The sequence below is a fragment of the Poecilia reticulata genome, chromosome 22 (genome assembly GCF_904066995.2).
Source record: "Poecilia reticulata chromosome 22, P_reticulata-male-v2, whole genome shotgun sequence".
In the NCBI taxonomy this organism is placed as follows: Eukaryota; Metazoa; Chordata; class Actinopteri; order Cyprinodontiformes; family Poeciliidae; genus Poecilia; species Poecilia reticulata.
In genome coordinates, this window is record NC_088851.1 from 18,501,672 (window position 1) to 18,526,224 (window position 24,553).

The window sequence follows — 24,553 nt, forward strand, 5'->3', positions numbered from 1 at the left end:
CCCTGACTGATGCGTGGTCCTTCGGAGCAGCACTTTATGGAAGATTAATTAAAATTTCACATCATGTGTGCTCCAACATGAGCCTGTAATGCTGCAGTGGTTATTGAATGTGGCTTTACAAGTAAAATGAAAGCCGTCAGGAGGTGGCCGCCTGCTGTTGGGTCGTGATTAACATAGAGCTGCTGTTTTTCCACTTTGTTCTGATTGAACAAGCCTTTTGCCTTCAGAGAGGCAAACCTGGATTGCACAGATTGATTAAATGTAATAAACCAATAGATCCAGCGTGAAAAAGGACCTTTGATTCTGGAACAAGTGATGTGATCACTTGTTCACAGTGAACAAGTGAACATCACTTGTTCATCACAGTGAACAAGTGATGTTCACAGTGAACATCACTTGTTCACAGTGAACATCACTTGTTCACTGTGAACAAGTGATGTTCACTGTGATGAACAAGTGAACATCACTTGTTCATCACAGTGAACAAGTGATGTTCACAGTGAACATCACTTGTTCACAGTGAACATCACTTGTTCATCACAGTGAACAAGTGAACATCACTTGTTCATCACAGTGAACAAGTGATGTTCACAGTGAACAAGTGATGTTCACAGTGAACATCACTTGTTCATCACAGTGAACAAGTGAACATCACTTGTTCATCACAGTGAACAAGTGATGTTCACAGTGAACAAGTGATGTTCACAGTGAACATCACTTGTTCACAGTGAACATCACTTGTTCATCACAGTGAACAAGTGATGTTCACAGTGAACATCACTTGTTCACTGTGATGAACAAGTGAGGTTTAAGTCCTTAGCTGACTTAAACCTAGCTGACTAGGTTTAGGTCAGCTAGGTTTAAGTATGTGTTCACATAAATATTCTAATGTGTGAGATTAAGGTAATTTTTGATTCTACTCATCTGAATAGATATACAGATGAAGAAGTCATGCAAATGTATTCAACCCTTAGATTTTTAAGTTTTATTTTCTTTTAATGCTGATTGGTTTTTTTTAGGTCTCAGATGACCCCCAGGGGGATGGCAGTCCAACTTTAAGTTGAGCCTAACAGTGAGTTTGAAAGAAAGTCATAATTATCATCTCTCAGAGCTTTGGTCACTCAAAAGAATGCAATAAAAGGGATCGTCTGTTGACCTACCAATAGATGGTCTCTTGTTTAAAATGGCAGGACAGGCGAAGGAGGCGTTTATTCAGAAAAGCAGACAAGAGCCTGACATTAATTCTGAAGGATCTCCAAACATTCGTTAGTAGCATAAAAGAATGCGTCAACGTGACAACTTTTAGTTGTGCACTTCCCAGATTTTTATTTATTTTTTATAGAAAAGTGAGGAAAATAAATCCATGGAAAGTCTCATTTGCAGTTTGGCTCAGTCCATGTACAGCAAACCTTTTAATGTTTTACATTGCTTGCATACATTGATTACTTGCAAAATGTTATACGTGTTGGACAACTAATACTACTCATCATCCTGAACAAGCAGTGATACACAGAGGTGGCAGAAGCATGATGTGGGAAGGTGTTTTAATTAAAGGACGATTCTGAAAGAAAGCTTTGTAGAGAATTGAAGAGGAGAACCAGCTTCTAACAGGACTAACCCAAACATACAGTAAGAGCTAGAATTCAATTTTTTTTTTCTTTCCACTTTACAATTTAATAATAAATCACTTAGAAGCTTGTGGCAAAAGAGAAAAACGTCATTGGCTGTAAATACTTTTGCAAGACCCTGCTGTAGCTTTCACTGCATTATGGATTTTGGATGCGACTTTAATTCCTGTTCTTTTGCGTTGCAGTTATGTCCAGTACAATAACAGCTGCAAACCTAATGAACGTTGATTTTCAGCTGGTTTTATAAATATTGAATGCCTCCAATGCATCTTCGTGTGTTGGGGCTGCGTCAGTCAACATGTTCCTGCTGTATCTGCTGTACTGTGGGAGGCCTGAGGTGTTGCTGTCCTGCACTGGTGGTGAGAGTCTGAACATGCTGTTCAGTAATTTCACAGTAATGCAGATTATAACAGGGCCGCCCACCTTAAAGCAGATTAGAGAACTCTCTGCCTGTCTGCTTGCCTCTTCTCTGTCTTTCTGAAGGCGTGCATGTTGTGGATCAGCACGTCTTTTTTGTTTGTTTGTTGTTTTTTTTTAAGTTTGCCGCAATCATTGCAGAGTGGGTGTCATTTTACTCTCTGCACTGATTGCACAGAGACACAAAGTAGTGAGCGGATGCTCTTTTCCGCTGTAAAGAGAAATATGTGAGGTAAGCACTAATCCTTTGGGCCAACAAATGCTTTTACACTCCACCAGGCACACCACATATGTGAACATGTGACCTCACTTCCAGTGGATCGCCGAATGTATAGAGAACAGCAGTTTTTGTGTGTTGTCGTTTTTTTCCCCCAAAGAGCAGAAGCATGGTAAGTAAATAGAAGTGGCCTTTTTTTTTTTTTTTCCTGCGTAAGGCTTGTTTTAAAGCAGCACGCAAGGTGCTTTTGGAGAATGTGAAATATTAATATGAGCAGTGAAGAGAGGACATCCCAGAGGCAGGCATGTAAGCATTGACGTGAGTCTATGATAACTGGTGAACGGGTTCTGTCTTCACAAACATCTAAGACTGTGTGTGTGTTTTTTTTTTTTTTTTTCACTCTGCATGCACGCTTTCACAAATTGGCCATGGCGTGTATTCTGTCGGATCTTCCCTGGGGCCTCCTAGGATCTCATTTACTGCAGGAAAAAAAACATCAGATGGATTGGAATGCCATTTAAGCTTCAATGATTCCAAAGAAGGAGGAAATGAAAGATTGGACAAAAATGGGACAGAGAGACAGAATTATTCTCTTTTTGCTTTTTGTCACACTTGATTTTTTTTTTTTTGGCTTATTAAACAAAATAAAACCAAAACATAAAAACATGGTTATTTCATGAATTATATATTCCCACAAGTTGATTTGATATCTTTTCCCCATATTAAATTGTGTTAACAATTGAAAACTAAGGATTTTATCATTCTATAATGTAATATTGAAATTAGTTTAACCGTATGAAACATTTACTGTGAGCTTGAAAAAAAAAACGATCTAAAAACCAAATCAATATATAAGCAAATTGAAATTGAAAGCATGCATTACCAACACAATGCATGTGTTTGCAAAAATTCAACTTCTAAAAACAGGTCAAATAAGATAAAAATAAATGCAAAATAATAAGCTTTATAGGTACACTAGAAAATATACCATCTACAATCCAAAGACCCAGGAGTCAAGAGTACAAGCAAACAACAGAGAATATATAAAACAGATCTTTTTTTTATGTTAAACATTTTTTTTTTTACTGTTAAGCCATTGAAACATGCAAAAAACAGCTTTTTAGACATTTCCACTGGTATTTCAAAAATATTTCTTCTGTCATGTATTTGATACTAGAAGACATTCTTGCCATCACCATCATCTTTGGTTCCATCCACAGATTCTCTATTTAATTCAAATCCTCACCTTGACTGGGTCACTACAAAGCATTAACATTACTGCAAGTAAGAATCGACATGTTATTAAAATTAAGAGATTACTTCAAATCCAAATCTACTGGGGCTGTGAATAATAACTGAATGTAAGTCCTACTAAAAAGTCATTAGGCAAGAATATTTTATCCATCCTTCAATCATTAGTCTTGGTAAAAAGAAATGTTTGAGTCTAAATTTTTACACACAGTGTTTCTGCACTCCCAACCAGAAAAAGAAGTTGATTCCACATCAAAACCGCAAACTTGTTCCTGGAAACTCTAAAAGCTACATGTAGTCTTATGTTCTGTGAACGCAGTGTTCTGCAAGGAGGAGAGGGAGGTCTTTCAAATATCACACAGCCTTGTCACTGAGGCCTTTGAAGGCGAGAAGAAGAATGAGAAATTCCTGTTTGAATTGAACAGGGAGCCAAGGCAGATGTTGCAACACACAGGAGGGATGAGGCATATTTTATTCCTTCTTGTCTGGAGCCTGGCAGCAGGATTTTGAATGGGCTGAAGAGAAAACCAGCTTGTTAGCTTCATCCTGAGAAAATGTGCTTTTGATTTCGAAAATCCTGTTTCGATAAAAAACAAACAAGACTCACGTAGTGGAGTTGGAATTTTGAATTTCTTTTTTAAACTACCAGAAATCATTGTGAGGTTGAGCTATTTCAATACCACTTTAATTGTTACTTTTTTCCAGCATCAGTGGGCGCTGCTGCAGAGTGCATCTCTGTCCTCTTTTCTCTCTACTGCTTGCTGTTTCTCTCGTGTGCACACACCAAAACACACGCGCACACCCCTTCACACACACGCATGCATACTCTCGCTGCCTGTCTTTCTCCTCCCTCTTTATATTCTCTCTAATTCCTTCATCCCTCCCACTTTTTCAGCTTGATCTGCCCCTCTCCGTTGCACAGTGTCTACGCTCTCTCTCGTTCTCTCTCCCTCTCTCTCACACACACTCACTCTTTCGCTCTCGCTCGCTCGCATGCAGACCGAGGGAGAGGAAGGGATGAACGAGGTGCACACATGTGAGGATCTCCTCAACTGCCAGAGCAAGGCAGGACTGGCTACCAGAGAAGACGAAGAGGAGGAGGAGGAGGAGGAGGAGGAGGTCTAGAGGAATACTGCAGTGACCATCCAGCTTCCTTTTCTTCAGAGTTCTCACTCTCCATCTCTCTTTGCTTCACTGCTTTCATCCCCCCCAGCCCCTCCTCACCGCCCTGTCTTCTTCATCCACTCTTCCCTACTGCTAGCTACACCATGAAGCCGCCTGCTGCTTGTTGCTAAGGGGGCAGCCAACCGGGGGGAGCAGAGTGAACCAGGCGTTGTTTTTGTGTTTTCAAGGTAATAAATGCCTTCCCTGATGGCAACTGTCAGGTGTCACAGATGTTGCATTGCACTACAGAGACAGATCGGGGGTTTTGGGACCTTCAGTTGTAGAATGGTTCTTAGTGAATTTGGAGCAGGGTATGCATGCTCTGTGCACAAACTCTTTCCCAGTTTATCCAGTTTGTTTCAGCCTTGATTATTTGAGTCTTTGCAGGGTCTTCTATCCTGTGACTCTGCATTCTGTCTTCTTGCTTCATTTTGTTGCATTGTTTGACTCTCTGCATGTGTCTTCTTGAGACAGTCATCAGACCCCAGGGGCCTTGTGTGGACTTTGCTTTTGCATGCTTGAACAGGTGAACTGGAAGGAAGGTCTTCTGTTAAATTACAGCTTCCAGTCCACAGGGAAACTATTTGCACACCTTTGTTTCCTGTGAGCAGGTGCTATGTGATCCATATCTGCTTGGCGTTCTACATAGTACTTGAGGCGGATGCACAGATTAGCTGTCTAATGTTCTCAGACTCTGAAAGGAGCACAAACCTGTCGACCAAAAGGGAGTGCTGCCCTCCCCGCTTCTGGTGGCAATAACAAACAGAGAGGCGAGAACAGGTGATTACTTATTCACTCATGCACATCATCATTCTCAGCGGTGTAATACACCTGAGTGCTCAGCAGCGGTTACAAAGCCTCCTTGCATGTTGCTGCTGTGCAATCTGAAAATGGACAATTTCTGCTTTCATCTCACTCAAACTTGTGTAATTTGTGGCTCCAGTTACATAACTAATTTAAACCCAAATCCTCCTCCGGAAGAGGTGCCAGCACATCACATACAGGATGAAGCGATAGACTTTGCCTTGCAAAAGTTTATACGCTTCTTGAAGTTGTTGTGGTGTTGTGTTTTCCTGGGATCTCACGCGACAGACTAACAAAAATAGTGCTGTGAAGTGGAAAGAAAAGTCCGGAAAAGCCAGTCAAACATGAATGCTTTGTTCTAAACCAGTCCATCATAGTTCTGACTGAATTTTTAAGGCCACCATCCTGCTGGAAGATAAGCTTTATTATCGTCCAGTATTCTAATCTATGTATCCCCTTCATCGTTCTATTAATTTTGAACAGCTTCCAAATCTCTCTTATACACCTTTACCATGATGCTGCCACCACAATATGTCACAGAGGAGTTGTTTTTACTGATTTGTATGCTTGCTGAGAAAGTTCTATTTTGGTCTTATCTGAACAAAGAACATTCTTTCATGTGATAGCTGTGTCTTGTTTATGCTGCAATGGGACTTTTTAGGACTTTTCAGCTTCCCAAGCTGCATTTTATTTTGAATAGTTTAGATATGCTCTACAAAAAAAAAAAAAAAAAAAGAGTTTCAATGAATAAGTTGGAGTTACAGTCCATAGAAAAATCTGCAGTTAGGTGAATCTTATACCAACCATGATATCCACTGTAGCTGTTTCAATGAAAGAGTCATCAAGGCATGATTTTGTTTTTCTCTGCACCGTTTTGCACTTCAAATTTCAGCATCAACGAATCTGTGGCAAATATGAATGACCTGCATACAGAACCTTTGACAGAGAAATGGTTTCACCAATTGGACGCACATCATGTCCTTCATTGACAACAGAAGCTTTATAAAGTGTAGCTTGCAGAAATCCCGAGTTAAGCAGAATTATTTTTCTTAGGAGTACGCCTCTGTGGCAGCTCACACAAAGTGCCTGGGACTGTTTGAAAACTGTAAATAAAACAACTTTTTTCAGACCACAGGGTGGTGGCCGGCTAATGTGGGGAGTGCTGTCAGGTCTAAGATATCCATCATTAAATTAGATCTAATAGAGAGCCACAAAATATAGTTTGCTCAGTTCAAACTCTTAATGTCATTCTGGTCTGCAATGTGGTGCAGTTATTAGCACTTAGGATGTTTTGTTTCTCCCTGGGTGCTCCAGCTTCCTCACACAGTCCATAAACATAACATGCATGTTAGGAGTACGCTACGTTGTCTTCCAGGAAGGTACTAGCTCAACTATAGAGGATTTTGATGCTGCTTTATATGGTTAATATTTCGTAATTTAATCTTCACATGCTAAAATGACAGTCAGTGTCTGGTAAAGTTGTTTTATTGATCAAAAGCTGACAAATGCGAAAACCAATGCTCTTAAGCTGGAATCACAACCACTGGCTAATATATTACATGCACGTTAATATGGACCGCTTTTTGCCTTCAGAACTACCTTTCTTCATAAACCCATTTGATAAGGCTTCAGAAACATTGCTTAGAGTTTTGAGTTCATGTGGACCTGTTAGCAACACTCAGTTGCTATAGGTTTACTAGCTGCACTCCATTAATACAAACTTCCTGTTCCACCGCATCCTGATCCCAGTCTGTTGTATTTAGATCTGAACATTATGGAGGCCGTTGGAATACGGTGAACATTGTTGCTTTCCAGTAACCACTTTTAGATGATTTGAGCAGCGGGACATGCTGCATTTATTCTGCTGGAAGCATCAGAAAACTGCTCACAAAGGGATGGACATGGTCAACATTAACGCTGAGGCATTATTCAGTGCTTTGGGTTACCGCCTGCAGTTTCAGTGCTTCATGCTGAAGCACTGAAACAACACAGAAACCCTCCATTTTTTCATGCTTTTTTACAACAAATTCTGACCCTGCTAAATGTTGAAGCTGAAATCAGAGCAACTGAACAAGGCAATATTTTTTGTCTCATCTGTTAATGTTGCAGTTTTAGTGAGTCAGTTGCTTGCAATTTAAGTTTCCTCTATTTAATTGAGGGGGTTGCATCTAGTGTAGTCTTCTGCTGCTACTGCCCACTTAGCTCACAGACCAAAGTGTTGTGCATTCAGAGATTGCATTTCACACACGTTGGTCCTAACTGATCTGTATTACAGCTGCCTTTGTATAATGTCAAACCAGTTTAACTATTCTCATACGTCTGCTGCCATTAACAAGGCATTTCTGTTCGATTAAATATCATTTTCTCCTCACTCAGACGCTAGTTCAAGCTTTAGCTAGTTTGCAAACAAGCAATTAAGCAGACTGTGACTACTGAGTTTGTACCTGTGTTTGAATTTTTGTATGCATTTTTTATGCATTCAGATGTTTCCATGCACTTCTAAGCCAACTTGCTTCCATCATCAGATGGATAACTTTTTTAGCTTGTCATGAATACGGTATGGCTGAAACAAAAACTCAGCTCCTTTGCAGTTGCAGCTTAAATGTATTTAGTCAAGACAGAGAAAAATAAATGATCAAAGGGACTTACATGCTGTTTATTCAGCCCTATGAGCAGTGGTGATGCAGCTATTCTGTTTCTCTTCAGATCTTACTGAAAATGGCGGAAGGGTCCAAAGATCAGGGAGCGACTGGCGCCGCAGAACCAGAGGAAGACTCCCCCAATATGATTGTCTACAGAAAGGTAGGCCTATGCACACTTTCTGGTCTACATTACAAACAAATCGTCTAACAGTGCTCTCATTTGTATCAAAATGCACCAACCACGCACTGGTCTCACATTGAGGGCTCAGGATGTCTCTCCTTTCAGCCGTCTTAAATCAAGCCCCACTCTTTCTTTGCCCCCTTTCTTCAGAGCCATATTCCTTCTTCTGTGTCCGTTTCCAGGCTGCCCTCCAACATTTTAATAATCTCCCAATCCCTTCAGTGAAGAGTCTGGGCAGTGAGGGATCCTTTCATTGTCAGGCGTAATTACCTCGTCCCCATGGTGCCTTTACTTTCAATCAGTACTGTTTGATTGGAGAGGGTTAGCGGTATTGGAGGCTAATTATGTGCATATTCTGCTGGGGAGAAGTAGCTAAGTCTTCAGGGCTGGAATCTGTAACAGCCAATGAGGGAGTGGTATTTCCCCACACACAACAGATAGCTTGTGAAATTCCATGCCCTTTACTGGGACGCTTGGACTCTATTCATTTGATTTCCCATGGTATCCACTGCTACCATTGAGCATTTTGTTTGGATTACTGCTAAATTGTCCCAAATCTCCTGCTTCACTCTGAGCCAAAAAGCTCTTCATTCATATGCTGAGGTAAACAGATTAGTGGAAGTATGGGCAGTAAAGACAGGATGTGAAATAATTGTTGACAGCATCTGCCTCAATGGCTAAGATTTTTTTTTTCCATATTGTAGCCATTTATTGATTAGGATTTTGTGATTACTGAAGGAATTTTAGCCATTTTTTTTCCCTCTCTGGCATTATGAATCCTGATTTATCCCTGAATCTCCCAATAAAAATAAATGCTGGCAGTGTGTGAATAGACTGTGTCAAATCAGTTGTTAACATTTGGATGTGGGATAGTAAAAGTGGGAAGACAGCAACACCTGATATTGCTCTGTGAATCCTAGTAAGAATGTCAAATCCTTGTAAATATCTACCTGGAATGACCTCTTGATAATCATAAATGAAAACTGAGGTGAGGATGCTTTAAAAATAATTGAGTCTGTTGCTCAAGCGGAGGTCAGGTTTTTTTGGTGGCTTGTTCATAAGTGATTATGGGATGGTGGAGGAGATGGAGATCCAGACCAGCGCCTCGTCTGCAGTGATAGAGATGCTGGTCTGGTCTGCTGTGATGAAGTAAGACCTGAGCCAAAAATCAAGGCTCTTTATTTACTTGTCTGTTCACATTCTGATCTTTGTAGACACAAGTTTCTATAAGCATAAGTTGAGGAACTCTGAATGAAGCTAGGAGTAGAAGGGGGACGTGGGTGCTTGAAATTTTGTCCTGGAGCTGCTACCTCTGCTACCCGATCTCTGATAAGTGTATGACAGGAGATAACTGGAATGATGGATGGACATCCTCACCCAAAGCTTAGATCTCAAAAATAAATTGTCACATTTCCTTCCAGAAATTCCGCAGCAACAAATCAACTGCAACCTACAGGCCATTATCACCACTGGTTTGTGCCGCAGCACAGCGGTTTGCCAGTGTGTCAAAGAAAGGGCAGCACACAGCACGGTGTGCTTGTGCACATGCTGTTCAGCTTGGCTGAACTTTGGCCACAGCGCAGCGTGACAAATACCTGCGTGGGCACTGGAAACGAGTCATCCAGGCAGGCATGGGGGACAAAGATGGAGCCGATGTTTGTATGATGAGACGTAAATTCATAGTTGTTGACATCTTGTATCTGGGACGGGAAATGTCTCGTTTTTATTATTTTGTTGTTTTTTTTAAAGATTTTTTTATGGATAATGTCTGTTTCAAATTTACAAATAGCGGATTTTCTATAAGAAAGAAATTTGTGATTTGTAAAATTTGCATTCTTTTATGTTGGAAAAGCCTTTTTTTCTTCCTCATCTCTGCTTGATTTAAGATCTGAACTTGTGAAGCTCAGACAAATTAAGACCTAAGCAGACAGATCTACTCATGGCCATGCAAACTGACAGAAGGATTCCAAAGTTTTTGAGCTTAGTAAAACAAACAAAAAAACAAACAAACAAACAAAAAAACACATCTTGAAGATCTACATGACTGTGGGGAAAATATTTTGTTGGCCAACAAAAGAAAAGTAGAACTTTGCTAACGGTAATTATTTGTTACGTTTGATGTGAAATTATCACATAGCTTCTGAAAATAAACTCTCTGAAACATTTTGGGAGTTTGATACTCTGGGGCTGCTTTGCCACTTCACAACTTGTTGTGATTGATGAAACCTTTAATTACGTTCTCTAGCTGAAAATTCTGAAAGAAAATGTCTGCTAATCACTTTGCGACCAAAAGCTTAAGCACCACCAGTGGCAAGTCCAACTTCAAATATCTAAAAAAGAAAGAATGATGCTTTAGAGCTGCAGAGTGAAAGCAACGACTCAAAGTTGTAGCTGTCAGTGGGGGAATTTTCACATAGAGTCGTGTAGGTTTACATTTCCATTTCTCTATGACTTAAAATCCATGTTCTTATTTACCCAGGTTATCTTTGTTTGAAGATATAATACATGATGAGAAAAAAAATCTTTTTGGGGACAAAGCTCCATAGCGGTTTTACCTCAATAGTTTAATAGCTTTGATGGACTAACTGTGCTTGCCACTATAAATGCTTGCTTGCCAGAGAATACAATCCACATTTTTTAAATTCGCTTTCTGCATGTATAAAACCACCCAGTAAAGATCTGAAGTCTAATTCAGGGCTTCCTTGATTTCAATATTTCTCAGTTGTCATTATGGTTCAGTGTCTATTTTAGCATCGCAGTGAATTAAGAATTAAGAAGATGTACAACTGAGAACACTGTAGTTTGCTGTAGCACATGGATTTCACAGTGCGGCTTTATTACGTAACGCTGCACATGCCTGGAGGCGACGCATTTAAGAGACTAGATCTTGCTCGTCAGGAGGCCGTCTGGGGGAATATCAGTCATTTCATGTTTTGGTCATACGATGTGACAACAGACAGATTATTGTCAGAGTGACAGGAATTTGTGCCCTTCCTGCTTTGATTTTATTTTATTTTTTTACTTTTAAAGACCTAAATTCATAAAACAAAGTGGTGAAATCTAAAAAGAGGGAAATAGCATGAATATTTCATCAACACTCCATTTGATCTAGATCTGCAACTTTACCAGCAGTCAAAATGTTGTATGTTTTCTTAAGTTTTAACTCTTGGAGCCAAAATAGAAGAGAGGTGCTGGACCTTTGGGGGCTTTAGGGACCCAGAGCCTCTGGACTCAGTGGGTGGGCAAGCCGGCGCAGTGTGAAGGCTGAACGCTGCTCACAGAGAGCCAGATGGCCGCCAATATGCTCTGCCGCCTGGGAAAACACTGGCAGCCTCGTCCCGAAGGCCTCAGCCTCTGTCAGCTGGAAAACATCACAATCCTACCCGTAAGGAGTTAGTAGGGCCAGTGTGATTTCATAGAGACAAAAATCATTACTAAAGTGGATCTCCTTTGGTAGCACTGCATAAAGGAATATACTGTCCAATCTGCCACATTTTCTGCTAAAGAATATTGAGTTAACTGCGTGGGCAGTTAGACAAAGGTGACTGTGACGTATCTAGCCGTGAGAGATGTGGAGTGCTCTGGAGAGGAGGAGGTTGTCTCTGTTCGTGCAGCGTAGGCGATGCAGCGCTATCTTCCTCTGCCTCGCTACCCATGAGGAAAAGAAAGTAGAACAACACAAACCAATAAATGCACCACGTCTTATCGCCAAAGAAGAAAAAAAAAAAAGTAGGAAAGGGTGCGCAGACATAGGTTGCAGACGTACTCATCATACTGAGCAGACTTTTCCTTTTGTCTGTTTGTTTGAGATTAGGACTACGACCTCAGCACGCAACAAAGAAACGGAGAAGAGAGGCATAACTGTGATGGAAAATTAAATTAAATAGAGTCCACCTTTCAGCTCTGATGGGGTGAAGCTCACTATTTATAGCAAACATCTCTTGTCCCCTAAGTGCATGAGTGCATGTATTTTTCCCTTTTTCCATCGGGCCATCGTGGAGGCTGAGGCCCCCTTTGCGGAGATACCTGGAAAAAGAAAATGTCTGTAGACAGACAGCACGTTTTCAAAAAGATTAGACTTGTAGTTTTTTAAAATTGTTTTTATTGCGTCCAAATTCGTTTTTAATTTTAGCCAAATTGGTTTTGGGAGATGCGGGGGGATAAATATTTACCACCGGAAGTGCTGTGTGCATCTCATTACAAATATCAGTTGTATTTGCTTTTTCTGTCATACCTCAATGTTTTGATATAAGGTTTAATTAAAATGACCTAATAAAAACATCAGATTCAAAGTTATGGTTTATTTATTAGCAAGAAAAATTGATCCAGATAATCACAGTCCAACAGGAAAACATTACATCTTCCACTTGTTAAATCATAGATTAGCTAAGATTAATCATATTTTTGTTTTATTTCTAAATGCTGACTACTGTATAGCATCAAATAATCACTTAAATGGAAACTTTATGCCTTAAAAACACATGAGAAACAATGTCATTGGTATCTATCAGTTTGGAAAGAGTTACAAAAACATTTCTAAAGCATTTGATTAAAGCATAAATAAAAATAGCCATTATCTAATTATGTAGAATACACAGAACATAGGAGAAACTTCTTTCAATTAGTAGGGAAATTGTATTTTATATAAATTCAGGTTACATTTTTCTGATATTAAAATGTGTTTGGTGATTTGAAATACATAAATGTAATGGAAATACAAGCCATCTGCGGTGGGAAAAATACTTTTTCATGATACTTTACACTGTTAAGTAAGTTCTGGCAGATTTCAAAGGTCTTTCCATCCGTTAACTAAAAAAAAAAAAGCTACACACGGAACAAAAAAAAAAAATCCCCATTAGCCTGTACTGACTCTTGTCGAGTGTCAAGATCTTTCTGTTCTTGTCATAATTTTCCTTCCAGAAACCAAAAACCTAACTATTAGTGGACCAAAATGCTAATTGCTAGCATAATAACGACAATGCTTCTCTCAGTGTCTCTTGCTGAATGCAGAGCAGAGGCCAGACATTTTTAACCATCTTTCCGCTTTTCATCTTTCACTGATTTTTGCGGCCTTTTCTTCTGCTTTTTGCTAATTAATAATTGAAGCCCATTTGGAGCGTTCCATATTCCGAAAAAATATCGGCTCCTCTGAGACATCACATCCCTCTCTCCCTCCGTTCATCTGTTCTTGCATGGCACTTTGTCTATGACGACTTGAATGGCCTCCTTGATGGCAAAACCTCTTATTTCGCATATTGTTTGAGCACATCAATTTACTGGCGTGGATATTATAGAGAGAAAATGAAAGTGTTTGCTCCCGTAACAACAGCTGTGGGGTGACTAACACAGGTTATCACACCTGTGTCACACCGCTTAGGTAGATGGATGTTAAATCTAATATTCCCCGAGGGATGAAGAAAAGAAATTACCATCAGCGTTAGCTTGAGCCTCACTCACCATCCGAACGGATGGTTATCGTTCTGTTGGCGTGGCGATCATTTAGACGCAACAAAGAGGAAGTTTGTTAGAGGGAGTTCCTCTTGAGAATGCCGTGTAAATTATATGGAAATTAATAGAAAACTGCAGCCAGCACACCACCAGTTGGACACTGTTTCCCGCTTGCTGGGTAGAGAGAGATAATATAACTGTAAATGGCAGCTTCCTGCACCACTGATTCTCCAGCTACAGCAGGGATGACAGCTGGGTGGATATGAAGGGCTAACAGAAGCACTTTGGTCAGGAGAATGAAGCTGCACTGCTCATCTTCCTCCCGCTGCCAGTGACTCACACTCCCTCTCGCCTCTCTCTAAAGAGGCCCATGGAGGGACTATCTCTTCTCTTTTCAGGCTAACCTCAGTCTGAAGTGTTTATGGACCACTGTTTGCTGTTCCTGTGTGCACTTAAGATAGCGCGCTGCAGCCGAACACTCTTGATATCGCTTGTGCAACTGTAGGGACGAGTTCACCCGGCGCTTTATCATGCACGATCATTTTAACACTTGCACCATGGGAGCCTTTATCTGAGGCGCTGGTATGAGCTGAAGCCTATGTGCCTGTGTATGCTAAGTGTAAATGTGGGCTGCTGGGCTGCTTCCCTGCTTGGGTCAATGAGATAAAAAACCATGAGTGCAAAGCTCTATGTCTTGCGTAACCAGCTCTCGTCTGTGTCATGAGTTGTGTGTCTTCTTCTTCTGCTGAGTGAAACATGGAAATCTTGAAGGCAACGTGTAGGTGGAGAATAATTTATAGTTCCTCAAAAGCCTGCATGCGGCACATGTGCCTTGATTCGCCTTATCCATGAAGGACTGAGAAGGATGGAAAAGGAAACTCCTTCCTATCTGTTTGCACATTGTCAACAATGTGCCCTGAAGAATTTAATAATGCAGCCAGTGTTGTGCTTTTCTGGTGAGCGGAGTGTAACGCTGTGCATGCAGAGGCTGAAGATGAGAGGTGGCTGATGTGGGGGAATGGCTCTTACCACCGTGTCCCACTTTTTAGAGCCCTCCAAAGCCTTCTGAACCTTTCACTTGATGCAGAATAAAAACTCTGCATGAAGTCGCACAATAGATAGAGCGCTCTTCAAACACCTTTGACCGCACTGTTGATAACCTCAGTATCTCTGCTGGGCGCTGAAGCAGCAGCCTGAACTCCCATGGGAGGAGATGAGATGGATGTACTGCATTTCCATTGAAACCAGATGTTCACATGTGAAAGAAACCGTACACTTTTTAAATCACTGATTGACATTAACCTCGACTAATCATTTCCTGTCTTTGGTTAGTTAGAATCACCAGCATGTTTTTCTGGTTGCTAAATGCAAGGATAATAATAAAGAGATTTTTCTTACTTTTCTTTAGAAATTTTGGTGTTTGGTAGATTTGCCTTTTAAACTGTATAACTTGGGTCAAACATTCTTTGTATTCTTTCACAAGTTGAACTTGATTGACTGAAAATGTATCTCGTTCACAAAGTTTTTTCTGTGGAACTGAGATCAGGGTGTAGTGATGGCCACTCCAAATCATTATTCACCTTGTTGTCTTTAAAACTAATTAGGTACCATCGTCTTTGTCCAAATGGCAGACCCATTTGTGCCCAAGTTTGATGCCTTGGGATGCTGCATTAATACTTTCGTTATTCTGGCTTTTAGCAAATCCATTTGATAATATCAAGTGACCTTATGAAGAAAAGGTCCAACCTTATTTAATGCCAGAATGTGAGAAAAAGGATGATGTCCATTTATTTAGTGTAGGATTTGCACAAGAACTGTTGTGTGGTTGAAATGTAACATCATCTATTGGGGAAAGAGCTATCCAGTTTAGCTGTTTTAAATAAACCCAAGAAAGAAAAAATATTCACTTCATTGTAAGCCTTAAATGCTGATAACTTCTGGGTGTCCAGTTCTGGTTCTCTGAGCTTTAAGGCAACACTTTGACGTGTTTAAGATTGGTGACTAACCCTGCTGTAGTACTGACAAGCTGTATCGTGAATAAAGTGAAACTTAAAGTTACAGCAAGCAGTTACTACATCAGCAGGATTTTCTTAAATGCCGAGATTTATCAGCGCAAATCGATGTGCCTTCCAGAAATGGACACATAATGGAAACCAAATCGATACAAAGAGATACTGAAAGCATTTAAAAGAAGCACAAAAATATCTAATTTATTAACAGAAGTGATGAAAACATGAAAGAAAAAAACAGTAAGTAATGTTTGCTCTGTCAGCGAATCTTTTTTTGTGTATTTAAGCTTATACTTATAAGGCGCTTCAGAGAGAGTTTTCTGAAAATATTCACAACACTTGCAATTATCAAGCTCCAGAAAAGAATGATCTTATCATGTGTGTAAGTTTGTCTCAGTATAAACACTGCCACTCTGTAAAGGTCTGTTCAGATACATGCAAAATTCAATATTTGGTGAAGATCGCACCGTGATATTAGCAGTCCTATGGTGAAACATGGTGGTGGCAGTATCATGCTATGGGAGTACTTCAGTAGCGAAAGGGAAGCTGAAGACACGAGCTCGACGGGATGGAGGTTCAACTTCGTCAGCTCTAAAACGTTACATCTCTAAACATTCAGCCAGAGCTAGCGTAAAATGGTTTAATCAAAGCACATATTTAGGTGTTTGTAGTGGCCTAGTCAAAGTTCAGACCTACATTAAAAAAAATAAAAAGTTGCAACTATATTCTAAGTCCACACACTTTGAGGTTTCTGCTAGTTTCATCACCAAACATAACTCATAAGACTTTATTTTCTTCCTTTTCTCTCCTCTCTTGTGTTTCCCTTTATTCCTCCTACAACCGGCGTTGCCTCATTAGACTGCGGTGATAGATTAACTTTGAAAACGCGATCCTCTTTTCAAGGCGCCCACAGCTGACGAGGATCAGTTATTAAAGTGCCAAAGCACTGCGGTGAGTTCAGCAGAAAGACTGCGTTGTACTCAATTTGGCTGATGAAAATTTGACGGCTGATTAAGCAATAAGAATGTAGGGTCAGCTGGTTCATCTGTCCTGTCGAGTTACGTCTTTAAAAGAGCATTAAAAAGTGATTATCACATGATCAGACGCCGTGTTTCCTCATCATTCAAAAGGGAACCGCAGAGACGGAGTACCACGTCGTGCGTTTATAAATGCGTCTTTGCCATTTCATGTTCCAACCGAGCTCAGGAGAGCCGAGCTCAGATGAACACATGAATAAATTCATTCTATGCTTAACACAGTAAACAACCTGCAACGTGATCTCTGCGTATTTCTTTATCCTCCCCTAAACACCTCATAGCATTTAGGAGTGTGATGATATTTATTATAAGCAACATTATGATTATGAATATTATGAGTAGTAGCGACAATATGTGATATTAGTAGCAATAGTATGAGCCTATTTACTGATGATGATGGCAATAGTATTATTTTTAATAACTATTAAAAAATAGTGTTATTTTTAAGTGTTAGTGTTTAACAATAATATTATTGAACAGTAAATCATATATAACACTACCATGTTTGACATGTTATATTTACCCTTTTTTTTATGCTTCTAGTGCCACTATTAATTATTATAATAACAGTTATTATTTCTTATAATAATTAACACGAAATGCAGTATTTAGTAATACTAGTTTTTGTCAGCTACAGTGTCTTGTAGCTGACAAATTTTCCTATTGACCTATTGACCTTTTTTATTGTTTATTTTTGAATGATTCACAATATTTACACTATCAGAGTAAAAACACAAGCTGGTTAAAATGATCATTTTTCATTAATGTCGGTAGATTTTCTGCCACCTCCAACATGCAAACACCCACACTTTGCTTTTAAAAAGCCTTTTTTTTTTCTATATTAATTTTTTTTTTCTATATTTTTAAGCCAAATTCTCACAGAATTCCTCAAAGGTCAGCTATGGGAGCTCCCTCAGTATTTCCAATAACACTGATGAGATGTGATTCTCTCATGAAAAAAACAAAACAAGCTTTGCAGGCGTGGCTGCACTATGTTTCATAATTTAATCAATGAAGGCTTCATCAAGTGGGCCTTCTCTGCTCAGCCACTAAAAGAAGTGCTTAGATAATAACGAAACAGCAACAAAAGGACGCACGACATTCAGACGGAGAATGATTGCTGCTGACAAAGAGCGTGACGCAGCTGAATGAAACATTCCGATCAACAAATGTACTGTCACTGCGGATCCATCTGCCGGCGCAGCCATTTGTATTGTTCGTCTGAGAGGTCGGCAGAGAGAACAAAAAAAAAGTGTTTTGATTAAAATAAATGTCTGATTCATGTGAGCAGGACAGAGAAAGACACAGAGGGACGCGGCGTCATCTGTGCGCCGCGGAGGCGCAGGTAGTGACGGACCGTGTGTAGTCGGAGCGCTGAGACTCTTTGTAGTTGTCACCGGGTTCAGGATGAAGCAGGAATGAGTCACCAGGGCCCAAATGATAATCACCCTCACAGACTAGTCTGACTAAACATGGCTCAGAGGACCAACCATCTGGTTTTGTTCCGACTCAGACGTGCGCTCCTGCCGCTCCGGTTCACTTCGACTAACCCGGCCTCCGTAACCCTGCCTGTTGGGATTTCATCGTGAACCACACTGTCAGCACAGTAGCCCACCCCACCCTATAACCCCACGTTTAAAAAATTAATTACACAAGCATCTGTGTGTGTGTGTGTGTGTGTGTGTGTGTGTGTGTGTGTGTGTGTGTGTGTGTGTGTGTGTGTGTGTGTGTGTGTGCGTGTGTGTGTGTGTGTGTGTGTGTGCGTGTGTGTGTGTGTGTGTGTGTGTGTGTGTGTGGGTGTGTGTGTGCGCGTGTGTGTGTGTGTGTGTGTGTGTGTGTGTGTGTGGCTGCAGTCAGAGTCATAAATGTCTGTGCAACCCATTTGTCAAGGATGACACTGTTATCCTGCGGAGCGCTGGGAGATTTTAAAATGAATTTGTGACGTGACAGAGGCTGTGCTGTTTGTCACTATTTGCAGGAGTTACATAATAATCCTTTGCAGTTTTTTTTCCTTTCTTCTGTGTCATGCTGAATGTTGAAGCAGTCGTGGTAGACCTCGCTGCATTGCTGTTCCAGTTTCTTCTCCAGTTGTTATGTCAATAACCTGAGAGCAGAGGCCAAGTAACAGATCCGATTGCCTTTTATCAGGCAAAAAGGACAGTGGTTGATTTGAGTTTATTGCCTGCAAATCTATATTCAGGAGAGCCTTGCAGAAATATTCACACCCCTCAGGGTTTCTCACATTTTCTCTTACTTTTCATGTGAAAACATAATCGTGAAGTGCAAAGTAGAGCACTTTTTTACTGCAATTACAGATGCAAGTGTTTTGTGGCATGTGGCTGCCAGCTTCGCCCAAGTGGACACTCAAATCGTTGCCATCTTTCACATTGTTATGTCTCCGGCAAACGCATAAAACTCACTCACATTCAAAGGAGAACATCCGTGAACATCAGTTTTCAAGTCATGTCATTAACTATCCATAAATCCCCACAGATTCGCCACAGGGATGATGTTTTCATTGTGATGTGCAGTGTGAGATTTTTACACACACATCAGGAAGTTGTAGGCACCTTCTTGTCACAATCTTGGTTTTTGGCTCGTGGCAAGCTGCAAATATATCTTCTCATGACGTTCTATTTACCTTGCTTCAAATAAGTCCATGTTTGTGGAGTGCATCACAGCTAGTTCTTTCCTAACGATTGGAATCGCTGCAACTCCTCAAGAGTGATCATATCTGTTTTTCCATTACAAATGAGCTCAAAACTTTGATAATTTACTAGTGTAAAAGTCTGCAATTGCTGCGTTTTCATTAAATAAGAAATGCAACTAAAGTCACAAAGAAGTTTGTTCTCGCAATAAGTCACTAAATAAAACCATCATCCTCCTACCGTCTCCGGTCGTCTTCTTCGACTCTTCAGCCTGTAGTAACGTTCGGTTGTTGAACATGTTAGTCGTGTGCAGTCTTGCTAAATACACAAATTTTGATACAGCTGAAAAACATCCCAATCATAGTGCAAAAACTTTATTGAAAAACATTTTTTTGTGTCCACAAATTTATTTTTGCAATTCAAATTTGTGCAGTATGTAAGATCAGTAAAAACACGGCTCATGACTCTCTTGGCTGCTTCTCTGGCTGATGCTCCTCTTACTGGACCTGACACTGATCAGCTGTATTCCAACAAACTCAGCATTTAACATTTCTATATCTGCATCCTGTCGGTCGAGTTGCTTGGTTTTCATGCTGTTGCTCAAGAATGTAGTCATGCTGCATTCGTTCTGAGATTAAATTATACACAGGTCGACTCTATTTATGTGGCTTATGAATATCACTGGTTGCACTGGATTTCATTCGGGTTTATCAGAATTTTGCCTTCCACACTTTTCAGATTCCCATATGCAGAAAGAGAAAATCACAAAATATCCAAACTTGATGTCCTTACATTTGTGGTTGACAATATGTGAAACAGTTTAAAGACTAAATATTTTTTTACAAGGCATTGTACATAAAGACAGAAGCTCCCTACCATTAACACTGTGTGAAACTAATAATAATCCCCCCCTCCTGTACAAACAGCTACTTAGAAGTGTCATGCAACTTGAGCTTAATTCATTTAGATACTCCAATACATCCAGGCTTTCATTTGACACCACCGCCTTTTGCTGTAGTTGGAAATTGGTCTTCATTAGCAGCAAAGAAAGTAGGAAGGGAGCGCCAAATGCTTTTAAGCTTGTAATAATTATAAGAACTGAAGCTGATCCAGAGAGGCGGGGGTGGCTAATAACGATGCTTTTGGGGCGGCACCTCGAGAGGATCTGAAGGGGGTTCCTCCCACACTTTTGTGGCTGCGCAAGGCAGAAAGGTGCAAATAAAAATGCATGATTACAGGATTTGTTTTCCACAGTGAGCACGCGCTGAATACTTCAGAGAATGAAGCAACGGTCAGCAGCTGTTGGCTTTGATGTGGCCTTAATGTTCTCCTGAGAGTATAACTCATTACATGTCATCCATTACACAGACGAGCTCCATTAAAGGGCTTTCACAGAAGAAGCCACGCTGTAGTATTTTAAGTGTTTCCTGACCATAAAACAGATTGTCATCACTGAAACGCAGGGTAGATATACACTACAACACCCAACAGGCGATTATCCAATAGGCTTAATGTCTTATGTGCTGCAAATGACTTGTGAGATTTAACAGCTTACCACAGAGGACGACTGCGCCTGAAAATCATATGTAATGACTTAAAGAAACAAGCCAGCATTCAGCAATTTCTCGCTAGATGCGAAGAATTGCAAACATTTCTCCACCAGAGTAACACAATAATTACAATATTTTTTGCAATGCCATGAAATATGTCTGCTCAGAATTTCAATATTTGGCACACTGTTTAAGTGTCATGTGTTCAAGCTCTGTCTGACTGTAATCTATCTGGATAGTTAGACAGACTCCTGCCCTTGAACTCCACACCTGAAATAGAAGATAGTGGCGAAGATGTTGATGATGGGAACATGAGAATAACAGATTTCATTCATATTTTTTTCTCATCTTCTGTGTCCTGCTGTGATTTGTTTGGTGGAGGCTCAAGCACTTTGAGCTCTATTATGTGTGAATGGTTCTGGTTTATGTTGATTTTTTAAACATTTTTACAGAGTGTGAGTGTGGTTTGCTTTGAACCACTGCAAAATAAATCCACCTAAAGGATTTAAATATAGTAACCTGACCTTTTGGGATTTTGGAAGGAACGCGTTTGTTATTCACAATTGATATTATCATAGCGTCGTTTAAGAATAATAATGCAATGAAATCTTTTTTACTCATATATCATGTAACTCATTTTTTTTACAATAGACAATACAATGCCTCAACTTCTATCTTAGAGCTACACTATAACTTCCCTAGTAGCATACAAGATGGCATAAAAGCGTTCATACATGCCGTTGAACTTTTGCTCAGAAACCTTTTTATGAATTGAACTGTTGCCATGTTCATTTGCATGCCACAGGCTTTGGCCTTGTTTACAGACTGCGACTAAGGCTCCAGGTTATGAGCAAACATTTCTGGTAATTATCTTTTTAGACTCAGATTATTTTGTACTAAATAACATTTCAGCGAGCTTTGCATTGCAAAGATGACATAAGCTCATTTCACCTCCTCGCTGTCCGTCTTCCCTCTCTATGTCATCTGAAAAATATTTGTGAGCTTTTCCAAGAGTAGAAGCCGCCGTGTTTGGGGAGAAAATGATAAAGCAACCAACATGTCCTTGTAAATCAGGTGTGGCTGAGCAAATTGGCCTTGCAAGCCACTGCTAAAATTACAGCCTGCTGTCACAGGCAGATAGCTTGCGGCTGGGTGGGAGACAGTAAAAGACACTTAATTTTAAAATATATTGAAAGGATATTAGACCACAAAGCATGGCCACTTCCTTTCTCTAGAAAGTCTTTTTCAATAATTTAAAGCTGTGAGACGGTTAGACTGCAAATTCTAGCTCTGCTGACGTAATTAATGGTTCATTTTTGGTTCCCTCGGGTGAAGCATTTGAAGATTTATGAGCACATTCAGTTGCCTCCTGGCGTTGCAGTAGATTTCCGCACAAGGTGGTCGGCTGGACTCTATGGATTATCAGTAATAGCACCATTTGGCATCGATATGTCTTTTTGCCAGTGATCCAACATAGCAAGTGGATCACTGGCAAAAAGAACCATCACTTGCATCAATTTATGCAAGTGATGGTTCTTGCATAAATTGTGTCTTGGGCGAGCATCTCACACAAATACACACAGATACACACACCTACCCACAGATACACACAGATACACTCTCCCAGAGAATCCAACGTTGTAAAAGAACCTTTCAGATTATACCTGATGTTTTAATCATTAAAAACTAAACTACACAGTTCTTTTGAAGTAAGACTTCAAAGAGAATTGTCAACATAAAATTTTTTTAATTTAGGCCAAGTTTGATCCGTCTGTGTATTGTTTTTATACAGAAGCATCAATCTAGATGTAGATTGACAATCTAGATTAATGCCAGGGTGGGATTAATGCCAAAAAAGTTTTTTCAGAAATAGAATAAAGGTGACATAAATATGAGACCATGTTTTAAATAATCTCTGTTTAGTGCATAAGTATCCAGTGTAGGTTTGATCAGTTTAAGTATTTTAGATTAAATCTTTAATAACCCTTCCTATACATGCATACAAATCAGACACCAACACAACTGACTAAACATATAAATAAATAAAGGAAGTGCAACATTTTATCAGTGCTGGATGCGCCCCAGCCCATGTCACCCTGGGCGGTGAGCCCAATTGGCCATTTTAAAAACCTCCATGAAGTGCATTTTTTTCCTACCTGTGCTACAATTCTCATAGCTTCCCACCGAACACCTCATGCCTCATTTGCTTGCCCCATAATAGAGCTGTGTGAGGGGAGCGACGACAGCAAGACAAAAGTCAGGGTTGCAAACATCTCTTCTGCAGGTCTCTGTCGGGAAGAGGAGTCGCCGCCTCCGGGACTGAGTGCAGCAAAGCATATTACAAGTGTGCAGCGCTGCCTGCCGCCCCGTGGCACCAAGAGATGAGATTTCACCTCCATATGTGAGCCCAGCTGGCCAAATTGTATTACCTGCACATATGAGTTGGGAATAACAAGGCTTTATTGCCAGCATTGCTAATCTGTCATCCAGTAAGAGGCAGAGATGTCTTCATAGCTCATCATAAGAACTGAAGGGCCGCTCTTGGAAAAACATCCTGCTAGTAAAAATGCAGATTCCTTGATTTTACGAGTATGAAAGGATCTGCGTAGATCTCCTTTGTGCTGCGTAGCTCAGCTCCAGCGCAGGTAATGGGGATATCAGGTCTTGCAGTAACACCTGTGTGCGTGGGTGCCAGCTGTACAGCAGTGCAGAAAAAGCGAGGACAGGTGGAGCTTAATGACACACAGCGGAGCCGTAAAAATCCTCTTCTACACCGGCAGCCATGGCAGAAAATCCATGCATATTTAAAGGTCAAGGGCCTCTCTCTCACACACTGATTCCTTGTGAGTATTGAAGTGCAAAAGCAGCCGAGCTGAGGAGAAACAGGATCATTTAGGGCTGAGGTCTAAAATGTTTAGCAGGTTGAAACATAAAGTCTGTCGCCAGGGAGAAGGAATAAGGAACAGATGGTGTTATGAATTCATGACATGATGAAAAAAAAGAAGAAAAATAACATTTAGGTCAAAACGTGGTTAAGCTGATTAAGATGTGACACATCATTTGGCAGCAAAGTGCTGTTGCATGCTATTATGCACACATGCACACACTACTGATGAACTACAGAGGCTAAAGTGGATATTGCAATGGCAGACAGACACATTGGCTTTACAAAAGTATTCATACAATGTGACATTTTTCATATTCTGTCTTTAATGCATCTCAATAGGGTTTTATGAATTGCACCAATTCAAACCAGCACATGATTATAAAGTGGAGGGAGAATTGTAGTTTACTGTTTTGGTTTGCAAAACGATTTTCAAAGCTTTGAACATCTCACAGCAACAGTACTGCTATGTAATCCCCAAAAATGGAAAGAGATTATTATCCACCCACACTGACACACACACAATCACAAAAGAAGTCTATGATAACTCTGGAGGAGCTGCAGAGATCCACAACTCAGATGGGAGAATCTGGGACATCTATAAGTCACACACTTCAGTCGTAGCCTTAGTGGAAGAGAAGGAAAAAGAAAACAATTGTTGAAAGAAAGACGT

At 40.3% G+C, this 24,553-nt stretch overlaps 1 protein-coding gene across 9 annotated transcripts in view; it reads left to right on the plus strand.

Moving 5' to 3' along the window:
- Positions 1-4,188: 4,188 nt before the first annotated feature.
- The window catches only part of LOC103458511 (regulator of G-protein signaling 6-like), a 45,251-nt gene continuing 24,886 nt past the window's right edge, over positions 4,189-24,553 (plus strand). For 5 of the 9 annotated variants that reach the window (XM_008399369.3, XM_008399371.3, XM_008399366.3 and 2 more), the window contains exons 1-2: positions 4,191-4,865; positions 8,188-8,283. In XM_008399369.3, coding sequence (XP_008397591.1) covers positions 8,200-8,283 — 84 coding nt within the window. In that variant the 5' untranslated portion in view covers positions 4,191-4,865; positions 8,188-8,199. Of the gene's footprint in view, positions 4,866-8,187; positions 8,284-24,553 lie in introns of all 9 variants that reach the window. The other 4 variants (XR_001776155.2, XM_017302491.2, XM_081603651.1 and 1 more) reach the window with 2 other exon arrangements.